The sequence below is a fragment of the Tauraco erythrolophus genome, chromosome 2, assembly GCF_009769465.1.
Source record: "Tauraco erythrolophus isolate bTauEry1 chromosome 2, bTauEry1.pri, whole genome shotgun sequence".
Taxonomy (NCBI): domain Eukaryota; kingdom Metazoa; phylum Chordata; class Aves; order Musophagiformes; family Musophagidae; genus Tauraco; species Tauraco erythrolophus.
The window spans coordinates 112264718-112288607 of NC_141466.1; the positions used below are offsets into that span (position 1 = coordinate 112264718).

The 23890-nt window shown below is 40.6% G+C and overlaps 1 protein-coding gene across 1 annotated transcript in view; it reads right to left on the reverse strand.

Moving 5' to 3' along the window:
- Positions 1-215: 215 nt before the first annotated feature.
- SUSD4 (sushi domain containing 4) overlaps positions 216-23890 on the reverse strand; it is a 32249-nt gene continuing 8574 nt past the window's right edge. The window contains exons 3-8 of the mRNA XM_009986459.2: positions 23395-23574; positions 19741-19929; positions 4622-4813; positions 3993-4137; positions 1847-2229; positions 216-244 (exon numbers count right to left, since the gene is read on the reverse strand). Of these exons, the coding sequence (XP_009984761.2) occupies positions 216-244; positions 1847-2229; positions 3993-4137; positions 4622-4813; positions 19741-19929; positions 23395-23574 (1118 nt within the window). The remainder of the gene's footprint in view (positions 245-1846; positions 2230-3992; positions 4138-4621; positions 4814-19740; positions 19930-23394; positions 23575-23890) is intronic.

A 23890-nucleotide genomic window follows, 5' to 3' on the forward strand; every position in this document is an offset into this window, starting at 1 on the left:
GATTCATTCATAAAACTGCTGCCATTCCAAATGCTGATGCTGTTATCCCTGCTGTGGATTAAGATGTACACTCAATCTGGTGACATCATCACGTGGAAGATTGATAAGTAGGAAAATAACCTCCCCAAATCCACAGATAGTCTTTTCTATCTCTAAATCCTCATGATTCATGTCACCCAACAGTGCAATGCGACGAAGACACGTCTCTGTGCAGGCTAAGGGTCTTCTTCCATCAAAGGAATCTCTAGGGGAAAAAAAAGAAATAGCATTGACTGCTGATTGTAACTTCCCTTTAGGCTTTTACAGAGTATTAGTATTAGCAATTCTACAAAAATAGAAACGGACATTGCAAAAATCTGAACAAGACATATGGTATTGCTAATTCTAGACCCACTTACGCTCTAATACCTATATGAAAATTAAGGTACTGAAACTACCCAGATATTCTAAAACAAGTTAGGCCCACAAAAACCTGAATGCAAACATCCTTTCTACTAAATGAATAACTAAAACAGCATTCAGCGTAGGCAGGGACTTTTACTAGCATTGTCATAATTTCTCCCTCCTCCTTCTAGCTGTCCTCTTTCCCTTGTGATACCATTAAAAGTTAGCCTCGACCCTACGGAGCTGGAAAACTTCCTTCACCCAGACCTTCACCCATGCCGAATTTAGGACACTCATTTAGGCTTCAGCTCTTTGCCTAGTGACTCTCAGTGACTGTGGTGAGCAGGATCAGAGCCACTCCTTCTAAATGTCTCCAAGGAAAGCTATCTAGCTTCCTTAATGTGCCAAGCAGCACATCATACAGCTCCATTAGAATTCAATGAAATGATACAAATGCATGCTCATGTTCAATGTAAATGCAGACAATAACATATGGCAATCTCCCTTCTCATACGTGGTCCTGTGGGTACGTTCCATTATGCTGTGACTCCCATGTATATATGCTGTGAATCCCATCCCTCCCATGAGGGATTTCCAGTACCTCAAGGGGGCCTACAGGAAAGATGGGGAGAGGCTGTTCAGGAGGGCCTGTTGTGATAGGACAAGGGGTAATGGTTTTAAAATAGAGGGAGGTAGATTCAGATTGGATATTAGGAAAAAATTTTTTACCATGAGAGTTGTAGAACACTGGAACAGGTTGCCCAGAGAGGTGCTGGATGCTCCATCCCTGGAGACGTTCAAGGCCAGGTTGGACGAGGCCCTGAGCAACCTGATCTAGTTGGAGATATCCCTGTTCCTTGCAGGGGGGTTGGACTAGATGACCTTTGAAGGTCCCTTCCAGCCCTAACCATTCTATGATTCTATGATTCTATGTCCATGGCTTAACGCGTACATGCCTCGGACATGATGACAGTTTGCAGATATGATGAGTTTGTTAATAAAAGCTGCTAATTTTGGCTGAGTGTGAAAACATGATTTGCTTTCCATTTTAAGGAGAAAATCCTGTTCTTTGCTGTGAAAGCCATGGCATGTGAGGGAGTTGTGAGCGTAGGAGTTGAGGAGCAGATGAACAGACCAACACAGGCAAGATGATGGTTGGCTTCGCTGCTGCGCACAGGTGCTTGCTGACATCCCTGTTGATGAGACTGCTGTTATGGGGTCTGGACAGGAACCTTCAGGCCCGGGATTCAAATCTCTTGCACCACAGCTAGCAAGGATATATCACAAACACGAAGCTCTATGACCATGGAGTAGTACGGTTTAAAAAATGTCCAAATTAAGATGTGGACAAAAACATGAACAAAATATGAGCAGGTCAGCTGGGTTTATTCCTGATCTGACAGTACAACCAAATGATGGCTCCTGTTTACGGAATCATCTATTGCATGTATGCAAGACTCACCATCTGCGATATCGATCTGCGGACTTGTGGATGCAGCCTCCCCGGCAGTGCTACGGGATACGTCAGTTCGATCTGAACCGGGAAGCGCTGCCACTTGGCACGCCGGGGACGGGTACAAACTTTGGAGCAGTTCAGAAGAGCCCGACCTACTGTCAGAGGTCTCAAATTCACTAGGCAGCGTGTCCGTGATCCTGGGGCCAGGGTAAGCGGGAGGATTCTGATCTTCTGTCTGCAAAATATGCCCCTGGTCTGCGGTAGCTGAGTATCCAGGTGCCAGAGCATTTAAACCGCTGCTTACAGCTTCATCGTAGGAAGGCAGCATGACAGGAACACCATCCACCACCACAAAGTCCGGGTCACCCATGGAGCCCTCCTGGTTGCCTCTACGTCAAACACAGATGAGTTATCACAGAGAGCAGGAGCATGTCAGAAGCACCTCGGAGCAACCACTGAACTTAAGTAAACACAGCACTTTTTAGTCACGCAAAATGAAGCTACAGGGTCATTAACATTCACAGAAATGTTTGCTCCATGGCTTTGCAAAACTCTGTTCAGGTTGACAGTCAGGTGAATCTGTTACAATCAGGAAAACGAAACCAGTAATCTGAAGACCGATTTCGAGACGGGAAGGAAAACAGGTGCTTGGAAGAGATAAGGAGCACCATTTGCTGTGCTGTGCACAGTAGGCATCATGGATATAAGATCACAGATGTAGTTCACCAATCAAAAGTGTCTGAACCCCTGGAAAGGTGTGTGCTAGAGCACAAGTGTGTTTACAGCCCATGTAAACAGGCACTGAGATGACGACTGCTGGATGACAGGGCTTTGGTGGCCAGATTTGTGACTTCCTTCAGGTCTCACTTTCAAAGGATGAAGGCTTCCTTAACCAGTACTAAGCTGGTTTCTTTTTTAAGCAAAACATTTCTATTAATTGGGAAGGTCTGTTAAACCCTAAAGTATCTGTTTAGTAGCCAATTAAATCACTGCAGAGTCTTAGTAGGAGAGAACTGGTCCCAGGTACCTTTAGGACATTAAAATGTCTGAAAAGGAGAGGACAGAAAGCCATTTCGATAAGCTAGACAAGTACAGGCTATAAAGTCATCCATAGTGCAACCCATTACCCCAAAGATTTTCCTAGTTGTATATGTATATGTATACTACTCCCCATACACTGTGTATGCACATATATATGTATATAAATTTACACATTACTTCTATCACCTGTATATGTTTATGTACACATATTTATTTAGCATTAAGATCACCAAGTCCTTTCTGCTGCATTGACCTGGGGACATATTTACTGGCATACAGCTTTTTCACCACTCCTTTCTGCATGTGGTAGTGTAAAGACGTGAGAAAAAGCAAGCGCAGGAGATGAAAAGTTGCACAGTCAAGGTCCATAGCAAACTGAGCACACTGAAAACTAGAAACAAGTCTAAACCCTGATACAGCACTAGCTTTGCCTAAAACTCAGCATGCCTGCCTTTGTTTTTCCGCTTGTAAGGTGATGATGATGATGATGATGATAATAATATAATAACAATATAATAATAATTAATAATAATAATAATAGCAATAATTATAGTAATACCCACCTACCTATCTCATGAGGAGTGCTGTGAGAATCAATGACAAATGCTCATAGCTGCACGGTATTTTATGGAAATAAAGGAAGATGTAGGAGATGTTTATGAATCATGATGAAAATAATACTTACGAAGGGAAACTTTTAGTATAAATTTGTCCACAGAGAAAAAAGAAATTCTTTCTTAAAACTTACATTACTAAGTCTACAGTAGTTAAAAAACTAATTCCCCCAGCACCTGAAAATGAGTATTTAAAAATGTTGTCAGCTATTTTTACATGCAGAAGCAGCAATCCTCAGCAGTAGAGCTGTAATTACTCCCAAAGCAAATCCGACAAGCTTTGCCTTTCATCGTAGCTGCAGGAAGGACTACTGCGGGTTTCCGGGGATGCCCTTCCACGCCAGTGGTTCAGAGACTTCTGCTAAGAGCAGAAGAAGGTGGTATCTGCAAGGCTTGTGAGTTGCTCTGTCTCCTCAGCAAGGAGTGCTGAGTGTGAAAACTGAATCAAGGCCTTCAATCTTAAAAAAAAAAAAAAAAGAAAAGAAAACAGTACAAACCTTGGAAGGAAATGTGTCTTAAATTTGGTCTGGAACATCCTGGCTAAAATAACCAGTAGCAGTACTAGTAAAACGCTGGTAGCGGTAAACGCCACTATTTTCCATGTCGTCAGGAGTGTCTCCTGTGTGTTCGGCCAGGTTTGTTCTGTAACAAAAAGGCAATACAAGAGTGGTGCTTGATTATTACCGTTGGTTTTTTTGTGTTAACACTTCAACAATACTCAGAAGTGTCAGTTAGGAAAAGACATCTTTTATACGTATGTTGTAAAAATACACATGAACCCAATGCCATATACCAAAGTCAACCTTAACGTCAAGCTGCTACAGGGGCTGGACTTTGCTTTTTCCCCTGGACCTTTTTTTATACATGCAATGATGACCTTAGCTTATATATGTATAAAAATATCCCAAAGATGTTAAAAAATACGTTTGAAGAGCTAACGATTTAAATGGTTTAAGATCATTCAGGATCTTGGAAGGGTACTATATTTAATAGCATCTTAAAATCAGTGTTCACCACTTAACCATGAAACAGATTCCCAGTTCCCCAGGCATTACAGGCCAACAAATTCGCTCTAAAAAAGCGGGACTGTAAGAGGACAGGAGCTTTGCCATTGCTGGTCCCTTACCTGTTTTGACACAGTAGACTTGGTAGGAGGGGAACCACTCGCCGTACTGGCAGGTGATGTACTTGTAGTCGTTGGTGAGGGTGTAACCAGGATCACAGTAAAACTCCACCACCGTCCCATGGTTGTAACGCTCACAAGGCCGCGGGTGGCAGATGTAGTCTCCATGACTCACCATTGGAGGTAGTGGACAAACTTGGGCAAATAAACACAGAGAAAAGGAGAAAGACATTAATGCCAGCAACCCACCGCCGGGAAGGTCCCGTGTGTCAGAATGCACAGGGCACACTTCAGGCCCCCTTTCAGGCTCCCTGCAGCTTTGGGTCTGCCTCAGCAGTACCAGACCACAACGTTGTTTAAGCAATTACCATCTGTACCTCTGTAATATTATTAAGTTGAGCTTAAAGTCTACTGGTGTTATTTGTGCTTTGTTATCTCTGAGCAGACATACCGATCTCAGTGGGATCGCCGGCAGAGTGAGGTCTTAAACATAACAGAGGCTCAGCCTGTGTTAATTAAGTACAGTGCTTTAAATAAGGTTATGTAAATAAGAAAGAATTGCAATATAAACATGTGGAACTTTTATTGTGGGCCCTGGAACGAAAAGCAATGTCCTCTTCCATGGCTGGGCAGATGAACTTAATGGAGAGCCGAAGGAGCACTCTCTAGGAAACAGCAGTGGGTAAAGCAGCTCACCAGCAGTATTTTTCCAAGAGAGGAAACTTTTCCACTGAGTAAGTGTTAGCTATTTTCTTAAGTGCTCCTAACACAGAGGAAAAAAAATCCTACAAAGCGTAATGATGTCTCAAATGGCTACATACTGACCCAAAAAGGGCTTAAATTACTGGATGGCTTGGTTTATTTCCCTTTAGAGGCAGCCATCTATGGGCTGCTCTTCCCTTCACGTCTCCCTCGCACAGGCAAGACCTCCTGCATTGATTTACATAATGAAAATGCCATCTCTTGGAAGAAGACTCTTCCCAGAAATTACAATTCAGCTGCTTCTCTCTGTGACTCTTGTTACATGAATAATGCATTTCATAAGAAAAATACACAAGATATTAAATGAATCTTCAAGAGAGGCTGATTACAATGTGCGGCAATGTCTATTCCCTGTCCCCTGGAGACGTGGTTTTGTTTGCATTTTCACTGGCAAGGCTTAATAATAACAACTTGAAATCAGAGCAAGTAATTCACATAAAAATTCACATCCTCAATACTCTGCATACTTTCCAAAGTCTCTGGGCCCACAAGAAAGAAGAACGCTTTACTGGGAAGTCAACTCATGATTGAAAACAATTTTCTTAAGACTAGGGCAAAGGTGTCAGACTGAAAAAGGAGGAAAGCACCTTTTGTCCATATCACGGATCATTCTTCTAGTAAAAAGAAAATGATCAGTGAAAGCAACGATCCTGGCCTGCCATAAGGAAGCCTGGCATATTTTTATAATCCATGCTTAGAGCATGAGAAAAAGGAAGACAGCAATTGAAGCTCCTTTGCAACTGAGTTTCGCCAAGCTACGACAGGCTGCAAGAGATGTGTAGATGCCCAGCACCTTTCTAGCAATGAGCAAAGCAGAGCACATCTTGTCACAGAGAGCAACTGCTCAGAGAAACAGATTTCTCCTCTCCAGCAATGTACCTGCTGCCTCATCCCTAACCTCTTAATGTCATCAAGGGCCAAAGCTGAATAAAAAGAAGCTTCAGTGCTGGTGTCCAAGCAATGTGGATCAGCCCAGAAATGACACATGTCCAGGCAGATTAAAAAAAATACACTGTGGGTACAACCCAGATATGGAGCTGTCAGTCTGTTTACAAACCGGTTGATGAGAAGCTCAACATGAGCCAGCAATGTGTGTTTGCAGCCCAGAAAGCCAACCATATCCTGGGCTGCATCCAAAGAAGCGTGGCCAGCAGGTCGAGGGAGGTGATTCTGCCCCTCTGCTCTCCTGAGACCCTGCCTGCAGTACTGTGTTCAGCTCTGGGGCTCCCAACATAAGAAGGACATGGAGCTGTTGGATGTCCAGAGAAGGGACACGAAGATGATCCGAGGGCTGGAGCACCTCTCCTGTAAAGACAGGCTGAGAGAGTTGGGGTTGTTCAGCCTGGAGAAGAGAAGGTTCCAGGGAGACCTTCTAGCAGCCTTCTGGTACTTAAAGGGGACCTACAGGAAAACTGGAGAGGGACTTTTTACAAGGGTATGTAGTGATCAGACAAGGGTCAATGGCTTTAAACTGAAAGAGGGTAGATTTTGATTAGATCTAAGGAAGAAATTTTTTACAATGAAGGTGATGAGGCACTGGAACAGGTTGCCCAAAGAAGTTGTGGCTGCCCTGGAAGTGTTCAAGGCCAGGTTGGATGAAGCTTTGAGCAACCTGATCTAGTGGAAGGTGTCCTTGCCCATGGCAGGGGGGTTGGAACTAGATGATCTTTAAGGTCCCTTCCAACCCAAACCATTCTATGATTCTATGAAATGGAAACGTATTTTATAAAACCTGAAACATGTAGGGCATGTCCCCAGTGCTAAGAATGGGTGCCATCCTTTCCTCTGACACCCTCCGTATTTCAAGGGAAACGCTCACGTATTGATACTGCCTGGAAACTTCTGCAAACATTTCTTTAATGCGCTGCAGAGTGTCAGTTATGAATTAGAGCCAAGTTTTAAGCGGTCGTACCTGCCAACAGCTCTTCTATTAAACACTCTTACAAACAGCAGGGGCAATGGAGCTTCTTTGAAAACGAGGGCATTTAGCTCAAATGAAACTGCACTTCATTCTTATATCAGCTGGACTGCCAGAGTCAGGGGTTTTTACTCACTTGGAGTATCCCTCACCACCTTCTGTGAATTTTATGTTCATCCAGTTTCAGCATCCCTCAATATTTGCACGGGCAAGCTGGTCCCCATGTACAATCAGTAATGCTCAGGATTGGAGCCTCTTTTTCCAAATCAATTCAAATTGAATAAGCTACATCACAAACATCCAAAAATGAACTAATTTTGAGCTCTGGGCAGCTAGTCGTACACCCAGTCATACTCTTGGCTCCTAGAGACAGAAGATTTTGACAGGGTCAGTAGATCTGACAGGGTCAGAACCTTTATTGCTGGTATTTACTCAGCATTATGCTGGATAGCATTGTATGATACTGGTTATACAGATTTAAGGAACATGCCAGATCAAATTTGAATGAAATGGCAGGTGGCAAACCTAAGCCCACTGAAATTTTCCAAGAAAGTTAAAATTCTAGCATTCCCAGTGATCAATCCTGTATTGTATTTGGAAGTTACAGGCCATGGACTCCAGGCAAGTGAATCAAACAGAATTAAAATAATCCCAAACTGATGAAAATAAAATTGTGTCTGACAAGTAGACTTTCACTGTCAAAGCCAACAGCAGTAGGAACAATAAATAATCATAGAGACAAGTGAATGCTACTTCAGGCAGTTCTCACAGCTTAAAAAAGCCCTAGGTACTGTTCTTAAATGGGACACCAAATCTTTAGTACCAATAGCTTTCAGCATCGTAAATTTATAAGGCTTTTGAGACTATAATGTGCTAATTACAACATCCAGCATGGATAATCCAGTTTTATCTTCTGACAACCAACACTAGAAGACCACATGTGTATGTCCTTCACTTTGGAGCTTGTCAGAGAGATGGACATAATTTGGGCAGTGTCTGCTGATGGTTCTGCACTATGTGATTCTGGATCTCCAGATCAGTCTCTATAGAGCAACTGGCCACAGACTGTAAGGGGACATACAGGAACTTTACAGCTTGGCATTCTCAGCTGAAAAGCTGAATCATTCATCAAAAAGAAAGAACAAGTGTGTTTATATGGCAAACAAATCCCTTCTGGGATGCTCAAGACGCCTGTTACTCAAGGAAGCTGAAGAGAGGAACTCCTGGTTTGATTTGATGGACTTCCCCGCCTGCTCTTAGGAGCTGCTGGAGCTGAGGACTCTCCTCCGAGATTAGCTATGGGTTTTCTCCTCTGACTTGTTTTAATGAAAGATTAGCACTCTCAGGAAGAGCTTAAAACCTGGGGAGTTGAGCCTTGTGTTACAAACACTGTCACATACGGGCTTGGAGCAGAGGACCTGCTTCAGGCTAACAGGAGAGCTTTCTGTAACAAAAACCAACAGAATATGTCCCAGCTGCAGGTATGCCTGCAGGCAGCCCCCCTTTTGTGAGCTGTCCTGAGGTGCCGAGACCTCAAACTCGGCTTTATGGCGTCCCTGCGAGAGACAGCACAGTGAAAGGCAAAGGGGGGGTCTGCTCCCCCCGCCATGCCCCCTCCATCGCAGCCTCCGCAGTGCTATAGCCACATTCCTTGGACCAGGGTCCCTGCCAGGGTGACGCAGGCTGCAGGCGCTTACTTCCCAGGCACTGGAGGAATACATGATGTTCACCCGGTAATTTTTTCTATCCATTACGGTCAAGAAGCTTTTTAAACTCTGCCCAGGGGATACGACAGTAATTCTGCACTGACACTGGAACTGTAGGAAGGAGGGAAGATTTTCTGGCATTAGCATATTCTCAATTAGCATTGATGGCACAGAATGAAGATACCACATCACTTTTTAAAAGCCACTGGTAGAGAGATAACAGTGGACTTACAGATATTTACAGTGCTCAAAACCTTTTCTTTAGTCAATCGGTTCAATGGCTAGTTGGTTTAGTCTTCAGTCAAAGCAGGCAGGAGATAAATTATTCAGGTTTTGCCCAGCTTTTGTATGTGAGCCAAAAAATAAAGCAAAAAATGTCTTGAAATACAGGGCACTTATGTATAAAAAAGGGGTAGGAATGAGCAAGAAGCCTTTCCACCTTTGATTTTTTGCATAGTGTGTTTTTTTCTCTAGCTACTAGTCTGCCTTTCTTGTAGGATATTAGTTGCCAGATTAGTGGGGGTAGCAGCAAAACCCAGCGCAAGGCCAGCCGTTTTCTGTTTGACAGAGAGACGGACAGGGTTAGCACCATTTGCACCTCATAAAAAATAACACTTCTTCAAAACACACTGTGAATGCCTGCTCACTATGCGAAGAGTGAGAAAAGCTCAAGATGAAACTTAATGATGAGAAAGACAGAGGTAAAAACTTGCCAGTTCCAATGTGCAGGGAAAACGCTGGTGTATCTCGCGAGAGGTGGACACACTGTCTGGTTTGTGCACTAACTGGAAGAGAACAAGAGCTTCTCATGACCTTCACTTGCTGTCCTTGTACATAACAGGACACTAATTAACACCAGAAATTTGGACATCTGTCATCTGGCTACTGCATTCCAACCAATTTTTAATTCATGATATACTGCACGGGATCACAGCAGTATGCATCCCAGCGGGTCTGACTCTTCCCATCCAGTGTGGCCCGGTCCCCATCTGAGGCTTTACTGGCTGGCTTTAGGATCCACTATATGGATCCTTTTCCATATACTGTCTTTGTACAAACACATGTTTGTGTATGTAGGATTTGAAAATTCAATTTTTTACAGGAACATAGAAGATGAAGGTTATGTTTGTTCCTCTTCCTGCTTCTTTATGAACACTGTGCTAATAAAACTTGGTTCCTTGGTTATTTCAGCATCATCACCCTTCAGAATAAAATAAACAATAAGCTTTTCTCTCATATACTTAGAAAAATCCTGTCCAGTTCACCTGGCAGACCTTGCCATTATCAGCACACGAATCACACTTGCACTGCACAGTACAGAGGCCTAATTTCAAGCTCCTCATCCTCTCACATATACATAACAACACATTGTAAGATAGTCAGTATGGAGAGGAATGCAATGCCTATATCCTATATTCAATCGATGGAACACCAGTATTAGCATCTCTCACAAAGAAAAATGTTTCTTAAGAGTTTGTAAAAAACAACAAACAAAAATAAGATAAATCAGCGGTGTTCAAAAAAGGTAGCTGTTAGTTGTGGATTTTTAAACTCTAAAGATACTGTAGTGTTTTTAGAATTTACTGATTTTATGTAAAAAAAGATCTCAAGATAGAAACTAGTAGACAAAAACTGGTATATCTAGTGCAGTATCAAATAGGGAAACGCATGGGGGAAGAGGGAGTGGATGGCCAACAGGAAGAAGCGGAGGAAAAGGAAATTACTTCTGCACTTTAATTGCTAAAAAAGGATTTTTCTATTTTATACTTAGATTTTAATTTATAGTAATGGAAAAAATCAAAAACATTTTAATTCTAAAAATGCAGCACAAATTCCCACTAAATTGTTCAGTACTGGAAGCAGGATAGAAGAAAAACTGTTGAACTCAACCACTCATATCCAGTTGAGAGCTTGAAGAAGAAATTTAAGAGATTTGTAAAAGGAAGTAGCAAACCCAGTTGCTTTAAAATAAGCCCTGTCAAAACATCTCAGTCTAGAACAGCTGCTTAACAAGAATTAATTTCTAATGACACTCTTCACAAATGTAAGCAGAACAGGAAGCTTTACTAGAGCAATGTTTCCTTTATCATGAACATCAGCTTAACAACATTCTAATGATATATTCCTATATCAAATGCTGCCAGCATTGTGAAGGGAGACTTAGTGCATATTATAGGTGTACTGGAACAAGCGAGAAAAACTTTGTGGCCACTGAATTTGTGGTTTGAAAGTGAAGACATGCTTCGAGGAATTTTTCTGACTACTCATTCCCACAGCAAAACAACAGCAGCACCAATGGCAATACCAGAATAGAAATAATAATGGAAAAAACTAAGTGAGCGCTAATTTATGAAGAAATTCCTATTAAGCCCGACAGTAGACATGACTTAGAGTAACAAAGATAAAAGATGCTTATTTCGAGCTCTGAAGTTGCCAGCAAATTTATCAAAAGCAAGATTGATTAAAAAAATTGTATCCTTAGCCAATAATTTCAGAATTCTTTTCAATCGTAACCTTTTTCAATTACTTAACCTTCACAATACCACCTACGCGTTTTCTTCTGAAAAGGCACCTAACAGTTAAGCAACTTCTTCTAGACCATCCAGCAAGCCAATGTTGAAGCATCTGGGAATACACCCTGGGTCTCCTGGCTCCATGCTGCTTTCTCTACCCCTAGACAATCACCCCTGGGTAATTTTCTACCAGCTACAATAGCGAGATAAGCCTTTCAGTATGCACACATGAGAAGCACTTTTCACCTTCTACAGAGTGTGAAATGAATTGAATAATTAAGTTTTTAATGAAAAGCTACTTCTCTGGCCTAGCTTTGACAAACACCATCTTGCTGAAAATTCTATCACTGACACCAGCTGTATGAGCCTAAATGAAATAGTATAAAACTAGTTTTGAGCCTATTTTAATAATAGCTTAACATTAGATGATTCCTAATGGAAACAGAAAGTGATTTACAATCACTTATGGTACACTGAGCTTCCTTGTTACTGGCGTTACAAATTATGGAGCCCGTTTTGCAGTTCAATCAGCTGAGCTCCTACAGGAGCATCGCACCAAATTCACACTCATCCTCAAACCCTGCTGCTCTCAGCACAGCAATCTGTGAAAGCCAGTGTCTTTAGTTTTAAATGCATTTCACAACAGATATGGGATGAAACACACCCCAAGTGATCTTTCTCCTATAAATTATAAGTTTAAAAGTGCAATTTTCATTTAAAATACAAAAAATTGATAACGGATCTTTAAGGTCCCTTTCAACCCAAACCATTCTATGACTCTACGAGTTTGCAGCAATAAGAGCTAAGAGTTATTTTAGCAAGAGGCTCATAATTATCTTTAAGGAAATATTTACATTCATTATTCACATGGGAGCACTTGGAGCCCTGTGGTCTCATTTACAGCAGATCATTTAGCTTTCTTCATCACTTGCTTCTAGTTTTGTTTCTTCCTTTTCTCATGAGTGGTTGACTTTACAATCAGTAATGGTCTTTTTAGGACTTTGAGAAGCAGATGCTGGGGACTGCATAGACACCTAACAGGAAGGAGTCAGAGAGCTTCAAAGAAAGTCAAGGCTTGGGTATTTGACAGGCATCACAGGATAACCCCAGACCTGGAAAAGGTCAAAGTGATTAGAAGTAGAATGGAAGTAGAGGAGGGAGAGAGAGCTGTTGGGAAGCTGTCTAAGACGATCAGACAGACAAAAGCACCTGACAGGGATATTTGAAGAAGCCAGCGCTCACTGTAAGATGGACATCTGAATGTTTTTATGCTATTGTAACCCCTCTTTCTTTAATTGCTTTTTCCTTTTTATTTATGACCAAGAACTTCTTGAGCCAATGCTGCGTCACCTACATCAGCCATCGGGGATGAGACCTGAATGCCAAATCCAGCTGGTCTTGCTGGAATAGACAAGCTGTATTCCAGGGTTCAGTTGAAGGCTGAGGAAATCAAACTATACCGACTGAAAGAAGGAAAAGCACAAAGGCTCATTCCCAATGGAGTGCTACTAGGGAAAAAAAGGAGGAGGAAAACCAGCAGGTGATCTTAGCACCGTAATACCACAAACCAGCTTACAAGACTAGAGAGATGTGGAAGAGTATCAGTGTCTATTATTTATGTTTAGTTATCAAGTGGCTGCCTACACCAATCGGTGAAACTGCCACCCTTTAAATACCGGGTTTTATCTCTGGAAGTGAACAAACCTACGCAGCAAGTAGACTTCCAAACGCATAGAGTCTGTAGCCACGGTTCCCTCCATTTGTGGAAGATGTTCTGTGATCGCACCGTGTAGCCAAACTTAATGAACGTGTCCATAAAGCACAGACATACTTGGTTTTGAGGTAGACAAAGTAGTGTGCCTTTCCATTCCAAGGAGCTCTGCCAGATACAGTTAAAGATTAATATTATAAAACAGCCTTCAGGGAGAAATTTTGTCTGCCTTCCCCATCTAATCCTCTGCATACTTAAAGCACCGTGGATAAAATACTACATGCGTCTGGCGGCTAACGCGGAACTTCAGGGCACAAGTTATGGCTCCATAAAAAAGTTGGGATGTCTGGCTGATTCTGGAAATGCTAAGGAGTTTCTGAAAGGTACACAGGTGATAGAGCAGGTGTAAAACCATGATTTACTGTGACAGTCCTGTGCATCAAAGCAGAAACAGAAGACATAAAAGGAACAGATTACAAGTTGTTGTTTTGTTGCTTTCTTGAAAAACAAGGAACAGTGGAGAAGGCATCTATTTCAATCACAGCCAAGATCAAAGATTTCTGCAATTCAGAAAAGGAGCAGCCACTTAGAAATACAACAGTATTTATCTTCTTCAAACAATGTCTTCAATTTGGAGACTGTTCTTTAAACCTCCATCCCTTATGAAAAGAGCTGTAAAATGTCCACTTTCGCGTATCATTCTGTCATGAGATGTGGTCTGGTTTTCTTTCTGTTTCATTTGCAATACACTTGCTGGAGTTAAGGGACTGGATTAAGCAGTACATCCACAGAAGTACATGACTTGTCTGCCTAGTACTTCACATCACTCTGCTCTTTCTGAATTCAATTCTTTTCCACACCCCTTCAGCTGTGGGTGAAGGTGTACAGATTAATTTCAGCATTCTCCAATACCACAAAAATCCAGATATCCCAAGTCACCTATGAGCAGCTCCTTAAAGTGTTCAACTTCCACGCTCATACAGGGTGGCTGGACATGTATCACTTCTGCGATCTCAGGTGATGAACGAATTAACTGTCTACAGTACAGAAACACGTAGAATTATTGAATTACTTTTTTAAAAGGAAAACTATCCTTTTAAACTTCTTCATCACACTTGCCTTCTATGACTCAATGATCCCCAGGGTGAAAGACTATCAGCCTGTTTCATCCTTTGGCCACCAGGCTAAAGGTGTCACCACTGTAAAGGTGTTGCCCAAGTAAAGGTGCTTACAAATATTGTTGGCTGCTGCTATTTGAGCACTTACTGTTTGTCATTCCTGAGTTGCAAGAAGTGTTGCTCCAGGCAGTAAATATATTCTGAAATGCCACTCTAGTCAGAGCTATTAAAAACAAGGCTATCAATGCGTCTTATGTTAACATTAACTTGGTTCACTTGGATGAGCTCTTTGGCAGTTGAGCAATATTTAATTTATTCTCCCTCCTGCCTGCAAGCTCAGTAGGTGTAAACATAGAACAGAATCCTGGTACCTACCTCTCTTAATTTCTTAATACCACAGCGTTTCACAGCTGGCTTGTATTGCTGCCCTCTGCTAGCTTTACAGGATTTTTATGTAGTTGAGATCTGCTGCACCAACATTCTCTTCCCCAAGGATACACATCAGCCTGTCATGTTGGAATTTATCTAAAGCCTTCTCAATGTCAACGAAGAAACACAGAGAAATCTATTCGTACTAACGTGAAATATCTCAGGCTTAGGACTGCTTACTTTATTCTGACGCCTGAACCTAAAACGATTACAGGCTGACTTGTATCTTTTTTCTCAGTGTATTGCTGTACGATCCAGCAAGAATTTAAAATATTTTAAGAGCATAGTTTATTAAACTTATAGCTCAGTGTCAATCACTGTTTATGGCATTAGCGATTGCTATATAAGAATGCAGATTTTCAAAACTTTTCTTCACAGTATCCAGCATGTAATTGGTTAGAAAGTTTAAGCTACTGTGTTTAGAAATATTAACCAGCTATGGCACTCCACCTGTAATATCACCCTCTTCCCCTTTCACACTCTTCACTTTCTAGGTCCTACGTCAGAATTATCTGACTCTCTCTGTAAGTGTCTGTACTCTGGTTCACGAGAAGAGTAATTTTAAAGCTCTATCCTGTATTCTTGCTGGTCTTTCCAAAATATTTTTTATGCGTAGCTGGTTTTGATTTTCATATGAAAACTTCATTCATGAGGGTTTTCACATGAAAAACCTACCTAGAGCACCAGGAAATTTCTGAAGAATAAAAGGGTTTTGGGGGTTCCTTTGCACTTCTTCTGGTTTGTTGTGCAATTTTCTTAATTCCTTCCTTCTCCTATCTTTCTCTATAACTTTCAGGATCTGTTCTGTAATCAGTTGCTAGCTTAGTGTTATATCTTTTCACCTCCTCCCACAATCAGGCGGTTTTATATACCAGAGTTCTGAAATGCTTTCAGTTTTCCTCTGTTTTTCTTCTATTCATTGACTCTCCCCTTTGAAGTCTATTCCTCATGTTTGTTTCATTTTTATTTTGACTCTACCTACAAAAATTTGAAATATTTTCTATTTAATATTCTTCCAAGCTTAACCTCAGCTACAGAATTTGTTGATTCTCACATGTAGAATGAAGTTTTGATATTGCAATGTATCTGATTTCCTGCAGGCTTTTGTGTTCAGCTGGGCTGATGCCAAAACTAGACATTCCAGATAACAGGATCACGTTCGTTTGCAAATTCGATCAACCCATTTCCCGTTTTACTCTTAAATACAAAGAGATTAATTCCCAATTTCACTATCCATATGATTGCTTTATATTCTAGCATTAGGACTAAGATCAAATTCTCCCAGGCTTTCCTCTCTTTGCCTGCTTTCCCCTCAGCTACTTTATAAGAACAATTCCTTAAATCTTCTTGGAAATCTTCTGAAGGGCATGAAAGATTAAAATACAGAGTCCAGATGGCAAGGTGTGTAATCAGATCACATTCCCAAAGTACTAATGGTCAGGCTGTTTGGTTTTGGGATGTTTTTTATTTTTTTTTTAATTTCTCTAAATCCTATGTAACGTCTTTATTCACCTTAAAGTATCATATCATAAACATTTTGCAGTTCTATACATTTCATTTCACAGAGTTCCATACCAGTGAGTTTTCATGTATTTGCTCTCCCATAATGTTTCTGGAAGCTATCTGATTTTACAATTAATGTTAATATCCCATGTGGTAATCTTCAATTTAAGGGTTCCTCTGCCTCCCTCGATCTTTTGCATATCTGATCTTACAGAAGGCAATTACTAACTCCCATTAATTTCAACAGATGGATGATTAACCCCAAATTGGTAAGCTAAAAATCATATAAATAAGTAAATTAACATTTTCCTTAGATTTTCATATATCCTTGGAAGTGTCTAACAAGTTTCAGCACGAAAGAAGTTGAAAAAACCTTTTGCATAATTATGGAATTCCACTAGAATTAAGAAAGCTAAAGATGTAAATCAAGGAATTAAAGGAGAAGAAAATTCAGTGTTGAGATGTTTCATCTTATCCTCTAATTGACTGTAAAATTTTCTAGCACTGGTAAAACAAGACCATCTCCTCTACTATCATTCTTAGATATAGCTGAACCATTTCAAGTGAAGCTTCCCAAATGATTCAGCTGGAGGCAGACGCTCAAAAATCAATCCGAATGTTTTAAATTTGGCAAAGGTACAAGCATTTAAGAAGAGGATCTCATACCAATAAATGCTTGGCAATATGAACTAAAAGCATCCTTATTTGCCTGAGCTATAACAACCTCCCTGATCAGGTCCAAGCAGCTGTTTCTGAGAAGCCGCTGCACAGCGTTGCAGTGTTGGCTGCATGTCGGTACCAGGTAATGCCCATTTTATGCACTGCTGTGAATAAAGCAACAGTGGTTTTAATTATCAGAAAAATCTTCTTCCCTATCAGCAAAAATTAGTCCCTCACCAGAGCTGGTGGAAGCTCTGCGCTTCACAAGATTGAGAACAAAACTGGATTGGGCATTAGAAATCATGCTGTAGGATGGGAGCTGAGTGGTCCCTGGTGTAACTGTTCATTTAAATAGAGCTAAAAACCCTTCATTCAGAATTGATTTGACCTAACAAAGAGGGAAAAATTCACGAGATTGACATATAGCATTTGTGTGATTTAAAGAACACATTTAAGAAATTCCTTCTGTGAAGGCTTCAAGAAGATCATATATCAAAACGAGAAAGCTGTAAGCAGCATTGTTTATAGCAGAATAAAAGCTCTAAAATGGTTTACTATAGCTTCCTAACAACCACTTGCTTTTAATCATTACCATATTAAAACACTGAGCGGGAAATGTCATTAGAATAAATTTTGGATTGATCATGGAAATATATAAATGGAATTAATTTGTTATTAGCAGATTTCCTCTGTGAAAAATACTGCTTGGCGAGATTATACTTCACACCTAAAAACAATGCTGAGAAATGAGCTGGACATCGGTATGCAAGGTGCAGAATAAGAAATATGCAGGGAGGGAGGTTTGTCCACTAATTCAGAGTAGTGGATTGTAACAAGATTCCTGGAGACTGGCACTCTTGCATACATCACACTTGAACGAACACTTTCAAATGAGGGCATCTCAAGTGGATTTTCCCTATCTGGATTCAATTTTGAAGTTCGCTGCTTACCAGCTGAAGCATTCCTACAACAGGGTTCACAAAGGGGAGATGTCAGGGGTGACCTTTTAGTGATGCTGCTCTCTTCTGCCCCAACAGAAGCAGGGACAGCTTCAAAGCTGAGGAGAACCCACTCTTGCAAGAGTTGAGCTCTAGACTTTGATCTCCTGTGCTTCACTCAACACACGCACGGATAAGACGCCGACATGAAATCACCACAGAAAGTTTTAACACTTAAAGAGAGCAATAAGAAAGTGATTAAGAGGGAGGCTGGATGTAAATCAAAACTCAGGAGGCCTCCCAGATGGCCTTGACCCAGTGGCTGGCACACACTGATCCCTCTGTCACAGATCATCATAGTTGACTGGGGATGATAACTTTTGACGTATTATTAAAAATGGAGAACTGTCAGAGCAGCAGTTCTCATGTTTTACATTAGCAAGAAAAAAGAGCCTCTCCATGACTTTATAGTACAAGCAATAAACAAGCACATGAGTTTTCTCAGGTATTTTGATAGGAGTTGGAATGCTTACCTGTGTTAAGTGAGGGTAAAACACAACTTTTTCTGCTTCTTACACTTGAGTTTCTGTATTTTAATGCTTTTCTCTTCCTAACTGGAGAATTGTCATTTTTATCAAAACAGTTATACTGTTTGGATTAAGCCTAACAGGGCCCTTCTAATTATTTTTTTTTTATTTTCCATGCTATAAACAACAACAAACAAACCTTCCAAAAATGGCTTACATAGACCTGATTTGGGATTACTGTTTTGTGGTGTGATAAACAAAAAAAAATCACCTTGTTATGTCATTCCAAAATTGCAAAGGCATTTTTGAATTTTGGAACTTGGATTGTCAGTTAAAAATAAGGATCACTGTATTGTTTCTGTGCAGTGTATCACTTTGTTGAAACTCTTGGCAAATTTTTGCACTTCCAGAATGCTTAGCATTTAGCTCGGTGACATAAGAATCACATATAAATCCCTATAATTGCTTTTAGCTAAATTCTACATGTAGATAGCTTCCTCACAGGCCTGAAATAGAGCAAAAATTTAGTCCTTTTAGGGAAAGGAAATGCAGAGGATGTATTTTGTATTTGGCTTCTGATAACTTCCTAGGATGTTTCATTCATGAAGCAGTATGAAGATGGAGGAAGGTAGTTCACAAGGTTTTGACAGGGTATGGAGCAATCCATTTGGTATCTTTGTTTCGAACGTATGGGATGCAAATGTAAATGCCCTACAATATCCTCCATTCCAGCACTGCAGCTATAGTCACTGATTATTCCTTTCGGCTTGGTACGATTTACCTCTGTTTCACACTGAATGGTTTTTATGTTCCTAATCAATAAATTAGCTTGGTCATTTTAGTTGTAAATCCTTTTTAAGGTTAACTACTATGAGAGACAACAAATAGTCAAGTGTGAAGCATCGTGTAGCACTGAATAATGTCTGCATCTGGCACAGCCAAACTTAGAGTTTCTACAGAGTATTTTTTAGTTTATCATGGAAATCTATCCGTATCTATAGAAACTCTGACCATCTGCACACAAATGTGAATTCCATAACTTCCCCAGTATTCTTATTAGAAAAGCTGCAAAGAATTTACATTTTAAGGGCAAAGCAACCGTTATTAAGACTTCCCCTCTCGCACTTCGGACACCGGGAGAGCAAATATTAGATAGGGAACACCAAGAGCTAAGGGTGCAGCGAACCACAACAGGTTCCATGCAACAAAACCCAGATACACTCTGCATGGCCTGCAGAAACATTACATACAGAATAACCGTGGGTATAGCCCTGAGTTAAAATCATACAGAGCATGCTGATTTTGCAAAATTGAAAGAGAAATAATAAGACATTTACCTTCCACATCAAGGCACCTAGGTGGGCTATCTGACCAGATAAGGTTATACATGCACTCAAGGAACTCTGCCCCTTCTAGTTTATATCCAGGAAAGCATTGATAATGCACCACTGTTCCTACGGGGAAGGAGGACTCGAACTCAGATATGTTAATGTAACTATGAGGAAGAACCAATGGCCTCAGGCAACCTGCAAATTAAGAAGAGGGAGGCATCTTTTATTAAAAGGTGCTTATCTCAAGCCATCTTCACACATCTCGGTTATAATTCCTAAACTGAGGAGTGCGATATTTTTCATCTTCTCTACTATGAGTGGCATGCCTGCTTGACCTCCCTCAGATACATATGCCTCATTATCCTGTTTCAAACCCCTTCATTGTTTCGCCCCCACGCTTTGCTAGCGTGGGATTCAGTTTCAGCAAATCCAGGAAAGGTTTCCTGAAAATGACAGCATTTTGTTTCACAAACATTCACTGGCTTAGCAGATGGCAATTTCTTTCTGAGGTAGAATCTTTAATAAATAAAGATTGTAATTTACATAAAACATGAGTTTTATTCCTCCTCTTAAAACCGACAGCCATGTAAACCATCTTTAACATTAAAACTGCTCCTGTGACAAAGTGCACACAACTGTAAAAGATTTGCAGACAGAATTAATGATTTTGAAATTCCAGTTTGAGAAAGTCAAAGGGACTATCGAGCAGTCCCACAATAAACACTGAACAAGGTCTCAGATCAGGTTATCAAAAAGTTAAGGTACCTGTTATCACCAGAAATTGAAAATGTAGTCAGAGACTATGTTGTACTTCTGGAATTACTTCTGAGGGATTTGTACCACGGGTGATACTGAGTGGTGACAGTTAAATGGTCACCAACCATATTTGGTGCAAGAAGGAGCAGTGAATTTAATAGATGGCATGACTTTATAACACGTCATTCACATTCGTTCAGAGTCTCTTTTGAGCTGGCATTTAGATAAGAGTTTGTACTAGTGAAAAAAAATAATTCCTCATGGCCTTAGAAATTACTCTCTGGGTAATACTTAATACTGTTGATTTTTTAATTTGCAGTAATGTGAATGAAAGATGATTAGTTAATCAGGGAATGAAAAATAACGTTATAAAGTTATGAGACTAATAGAGTTGCATTATGGCAATTCATAAATAGGTCTCTCGCCACTACTAGGAATTTGTGAAGGATGTTCATAGGACTCTCATAATTTTAAGCCTGAGGGGGATGCTAAAATCAGCCTGAGAACTTCTTGTAAGATACTGGCATCTAAAGGAAAAAGTTTTGGCAGCACTTCAAATGGTTGTTTCCTTGCAATGGTCTTTTGAGGGAGAGGGACGAAAGCAAAAGAAAACAACAGAAAAAGCTTGAAAGCTTTTTACAGCACACTGTACTACCAGAGCAATGGTTTTGATAGCTGTTTTGCTAGCTGGTTATCTCCCTGCTCAAATAAAGGTTCAAGCATCCTATCTATGGGCTACCACTCGTACCGCTGATCAAGGACACCCCACACTTAATGCACCGGTTGCTGCAAACTGAGCAGCCCACTGAGCAGGACGATATCAGCAGCCTCCAATGGGACAGAAAGAGAGCGCAGACTGCCCCAGCAAGACTGAGCTTACTTTCCTCTGAACTGTATCAGGGAAAAATTTTGTCCTGTTGGCTCAGAATTTTAATGCTTATGGGGAACAGGACAGAGATTTACTTGAATTTGTATAAGCGCCAAGTGTTTATGAAAATCCCTAGGTCTCCAAACACCTCAAGCTGCTTGAAAACTTCATTTTGACATTTTTTTGCCAAGTAATTTACATCATTCCAGATCAGTAATTATCATTATTATCTTGTGGCAAAAGTAGTTTGGGGTTGGATTCTTAGATGCTTTACAATCCTTTCCCACTGCTCTGCCAGAAAAAAAGGCATCTTAAGTGTCATGAGACTCCCTTGTCTGTTGTAATCAGAGGGCCATAGAAATGTAATTGACAGCCTACCTAGTGCAAGCAGGCAAGTGCCTTTGATATTATTAGTGCTTGACATATCAAAAAGAAAATTCTAGAGTCAATTTTGGAATAGGTTTATAGAACTAGGCAAAATATGGCATATACTTGAATCTGAATTGCCTTTTCTTTATCTGTCTGATAGTTACAGAACTTTGCTCTTGTGCAATTGATTTCATAACTTTTATTAGCCCTGCTTTTATTTTTAAAAGCAATTAATATGGAACATTGAGTAGCAGCAATTGATTGTTTTATAGTATAAATTCAGCAACAGAAGAAAGTAAGAAGCCAAGGGGTAGTTGGGGTATTTTTGCTTACCCAGAGTCTTAATCTACCTTAACTAGACGTGAGGTGCCCCCACTCCCAAAATGGCCTGTATACTTCATACTGCCACATGCCATTGCCATAAGATACCCCAAAATTAGTGCCCACTTTTTTATGGGTTTGTGAAAACTCCCCTTTTCTGTTGCCCCTCTTCAGATACACTGAGCTAGCCCCATAAAGAGCCTAAATTTCTACATACCTATATAACAGTATACGACAGGACCTTGAGACACAGTTTGATGTGCCTCAGACGGAGGGTCCTAGCTGTAGAGATCTGCACAAACTAAGCTCCTATAACTTCGGACTTTGGCATCCATCAATCTCGTCACTTTACAGCCCTACAACACTTTACAGAAATGCCAAGTCCTGACTTTCATGTCTCACCCTGCCACCACCACTCCTAAGAAGCGTCCCAGCTCCCCTGCCTGCCCCAACTCTGCAAATGGATGTGACGGTGTAAGCACCTGCAGAGAACTGGCAGCTTCAGGAGATGACAGATGGGTCTGAGGAACGTTAACACTAACCCAGCCTTCTCCTTAGCACAGATAGTTAAAATCTCTCGATGCTCTTCAGCTGGCCAAGCTTGTTACCAAGATGTGAACTGGTTAAAACCAAGTCAATAGTACTAACACATGCGTGTTAGAAACATAAACGTAATAGCAGCCCAGGGTTCCTGAACTTCCATTCACTAAAGCTGGTTTACCCCCAGCCATTTCTCACAATCTAAGCGAAGCTGGGATCCCATGCTACTAATACTACTGGTTCTACGGCTAATGGCGTCTCTGGCCAAAATCATTCCTGTGCAAACCCTGAATTTTCAGTGAAAACCTATGGGTTTAATAGACTGTGAACGTGATCAAAAACTCTGCTGAAAACTCTGATAGAAGAACAAGTTCCAGCTTCTCTCCTCTATCCCTGCCCACTGCACAAGGCAAAGAAAGGCAAATTGCAACCAGAAGCTTAAATCTTTCCAGAAATTAATTGGTGCAAATATGTCAGTTGCCCATCAGATCTTTTGCTGAATTTCTGGCTGATTTAACCCTGATTTTTAAAAAAATGCAGTGTATCTGTGTCAGATTTTAGACTAGCAAACAAAAAGCAATATTTAAAGTAGTATTTTAAGTATGGATATGTTCAGAAAGTGGCACCTTCTTTCCTGCAGTGAGCAACGGGGAAGAGAAATCAAAAAATCTTAGCTGCGGCACTATTCAGATACTGTACAGTGGGACGTATCAGATCACTGACATCCTTACAACTGCACAAAAAAATATTGGCAAACTATCACAAGGTACATGAGCTATAAAACAGGATGTGCTGGTGTACTAAACCTTGACAAATGGGCAGATTATCCCATGTTCCATCGTCTTGACATATTGAAACCATGTTGTCTAAGTCAGGGTAACGGATCTGGAATCCTTCATGACAGCTGATTATTAACTTATCGCCAGTCCTGTATGTCTTGTTATGAATCTCTGCATCTTCAACATGTGGCACAAGGCAATCTGTGACTTCATGAAAAAAAAACAATAGTAACTTCATTAAAAAAACATGGCTAGCTATTCAGTAATCAAGTTCTTCAGCAAAAGTTATCAGTTAATGCAACTGCTCTGCTTAAACCATTCGGAAAATACATGCATTTCAGTAAATTATGTCCTTTCCCTAGGTTAACCATCAGTCACAAAGTCTATAGCACTCTAGTACACTGACACGCTACAGTCATGGATCATTCCCCTAGACTTTTTTAAACAAAATTAACAGCATTTAGGAAGACTGTCTTTAATTTTGTCCTTCCATTTATCATGTGTCTGACTATCCCAAAGTCCC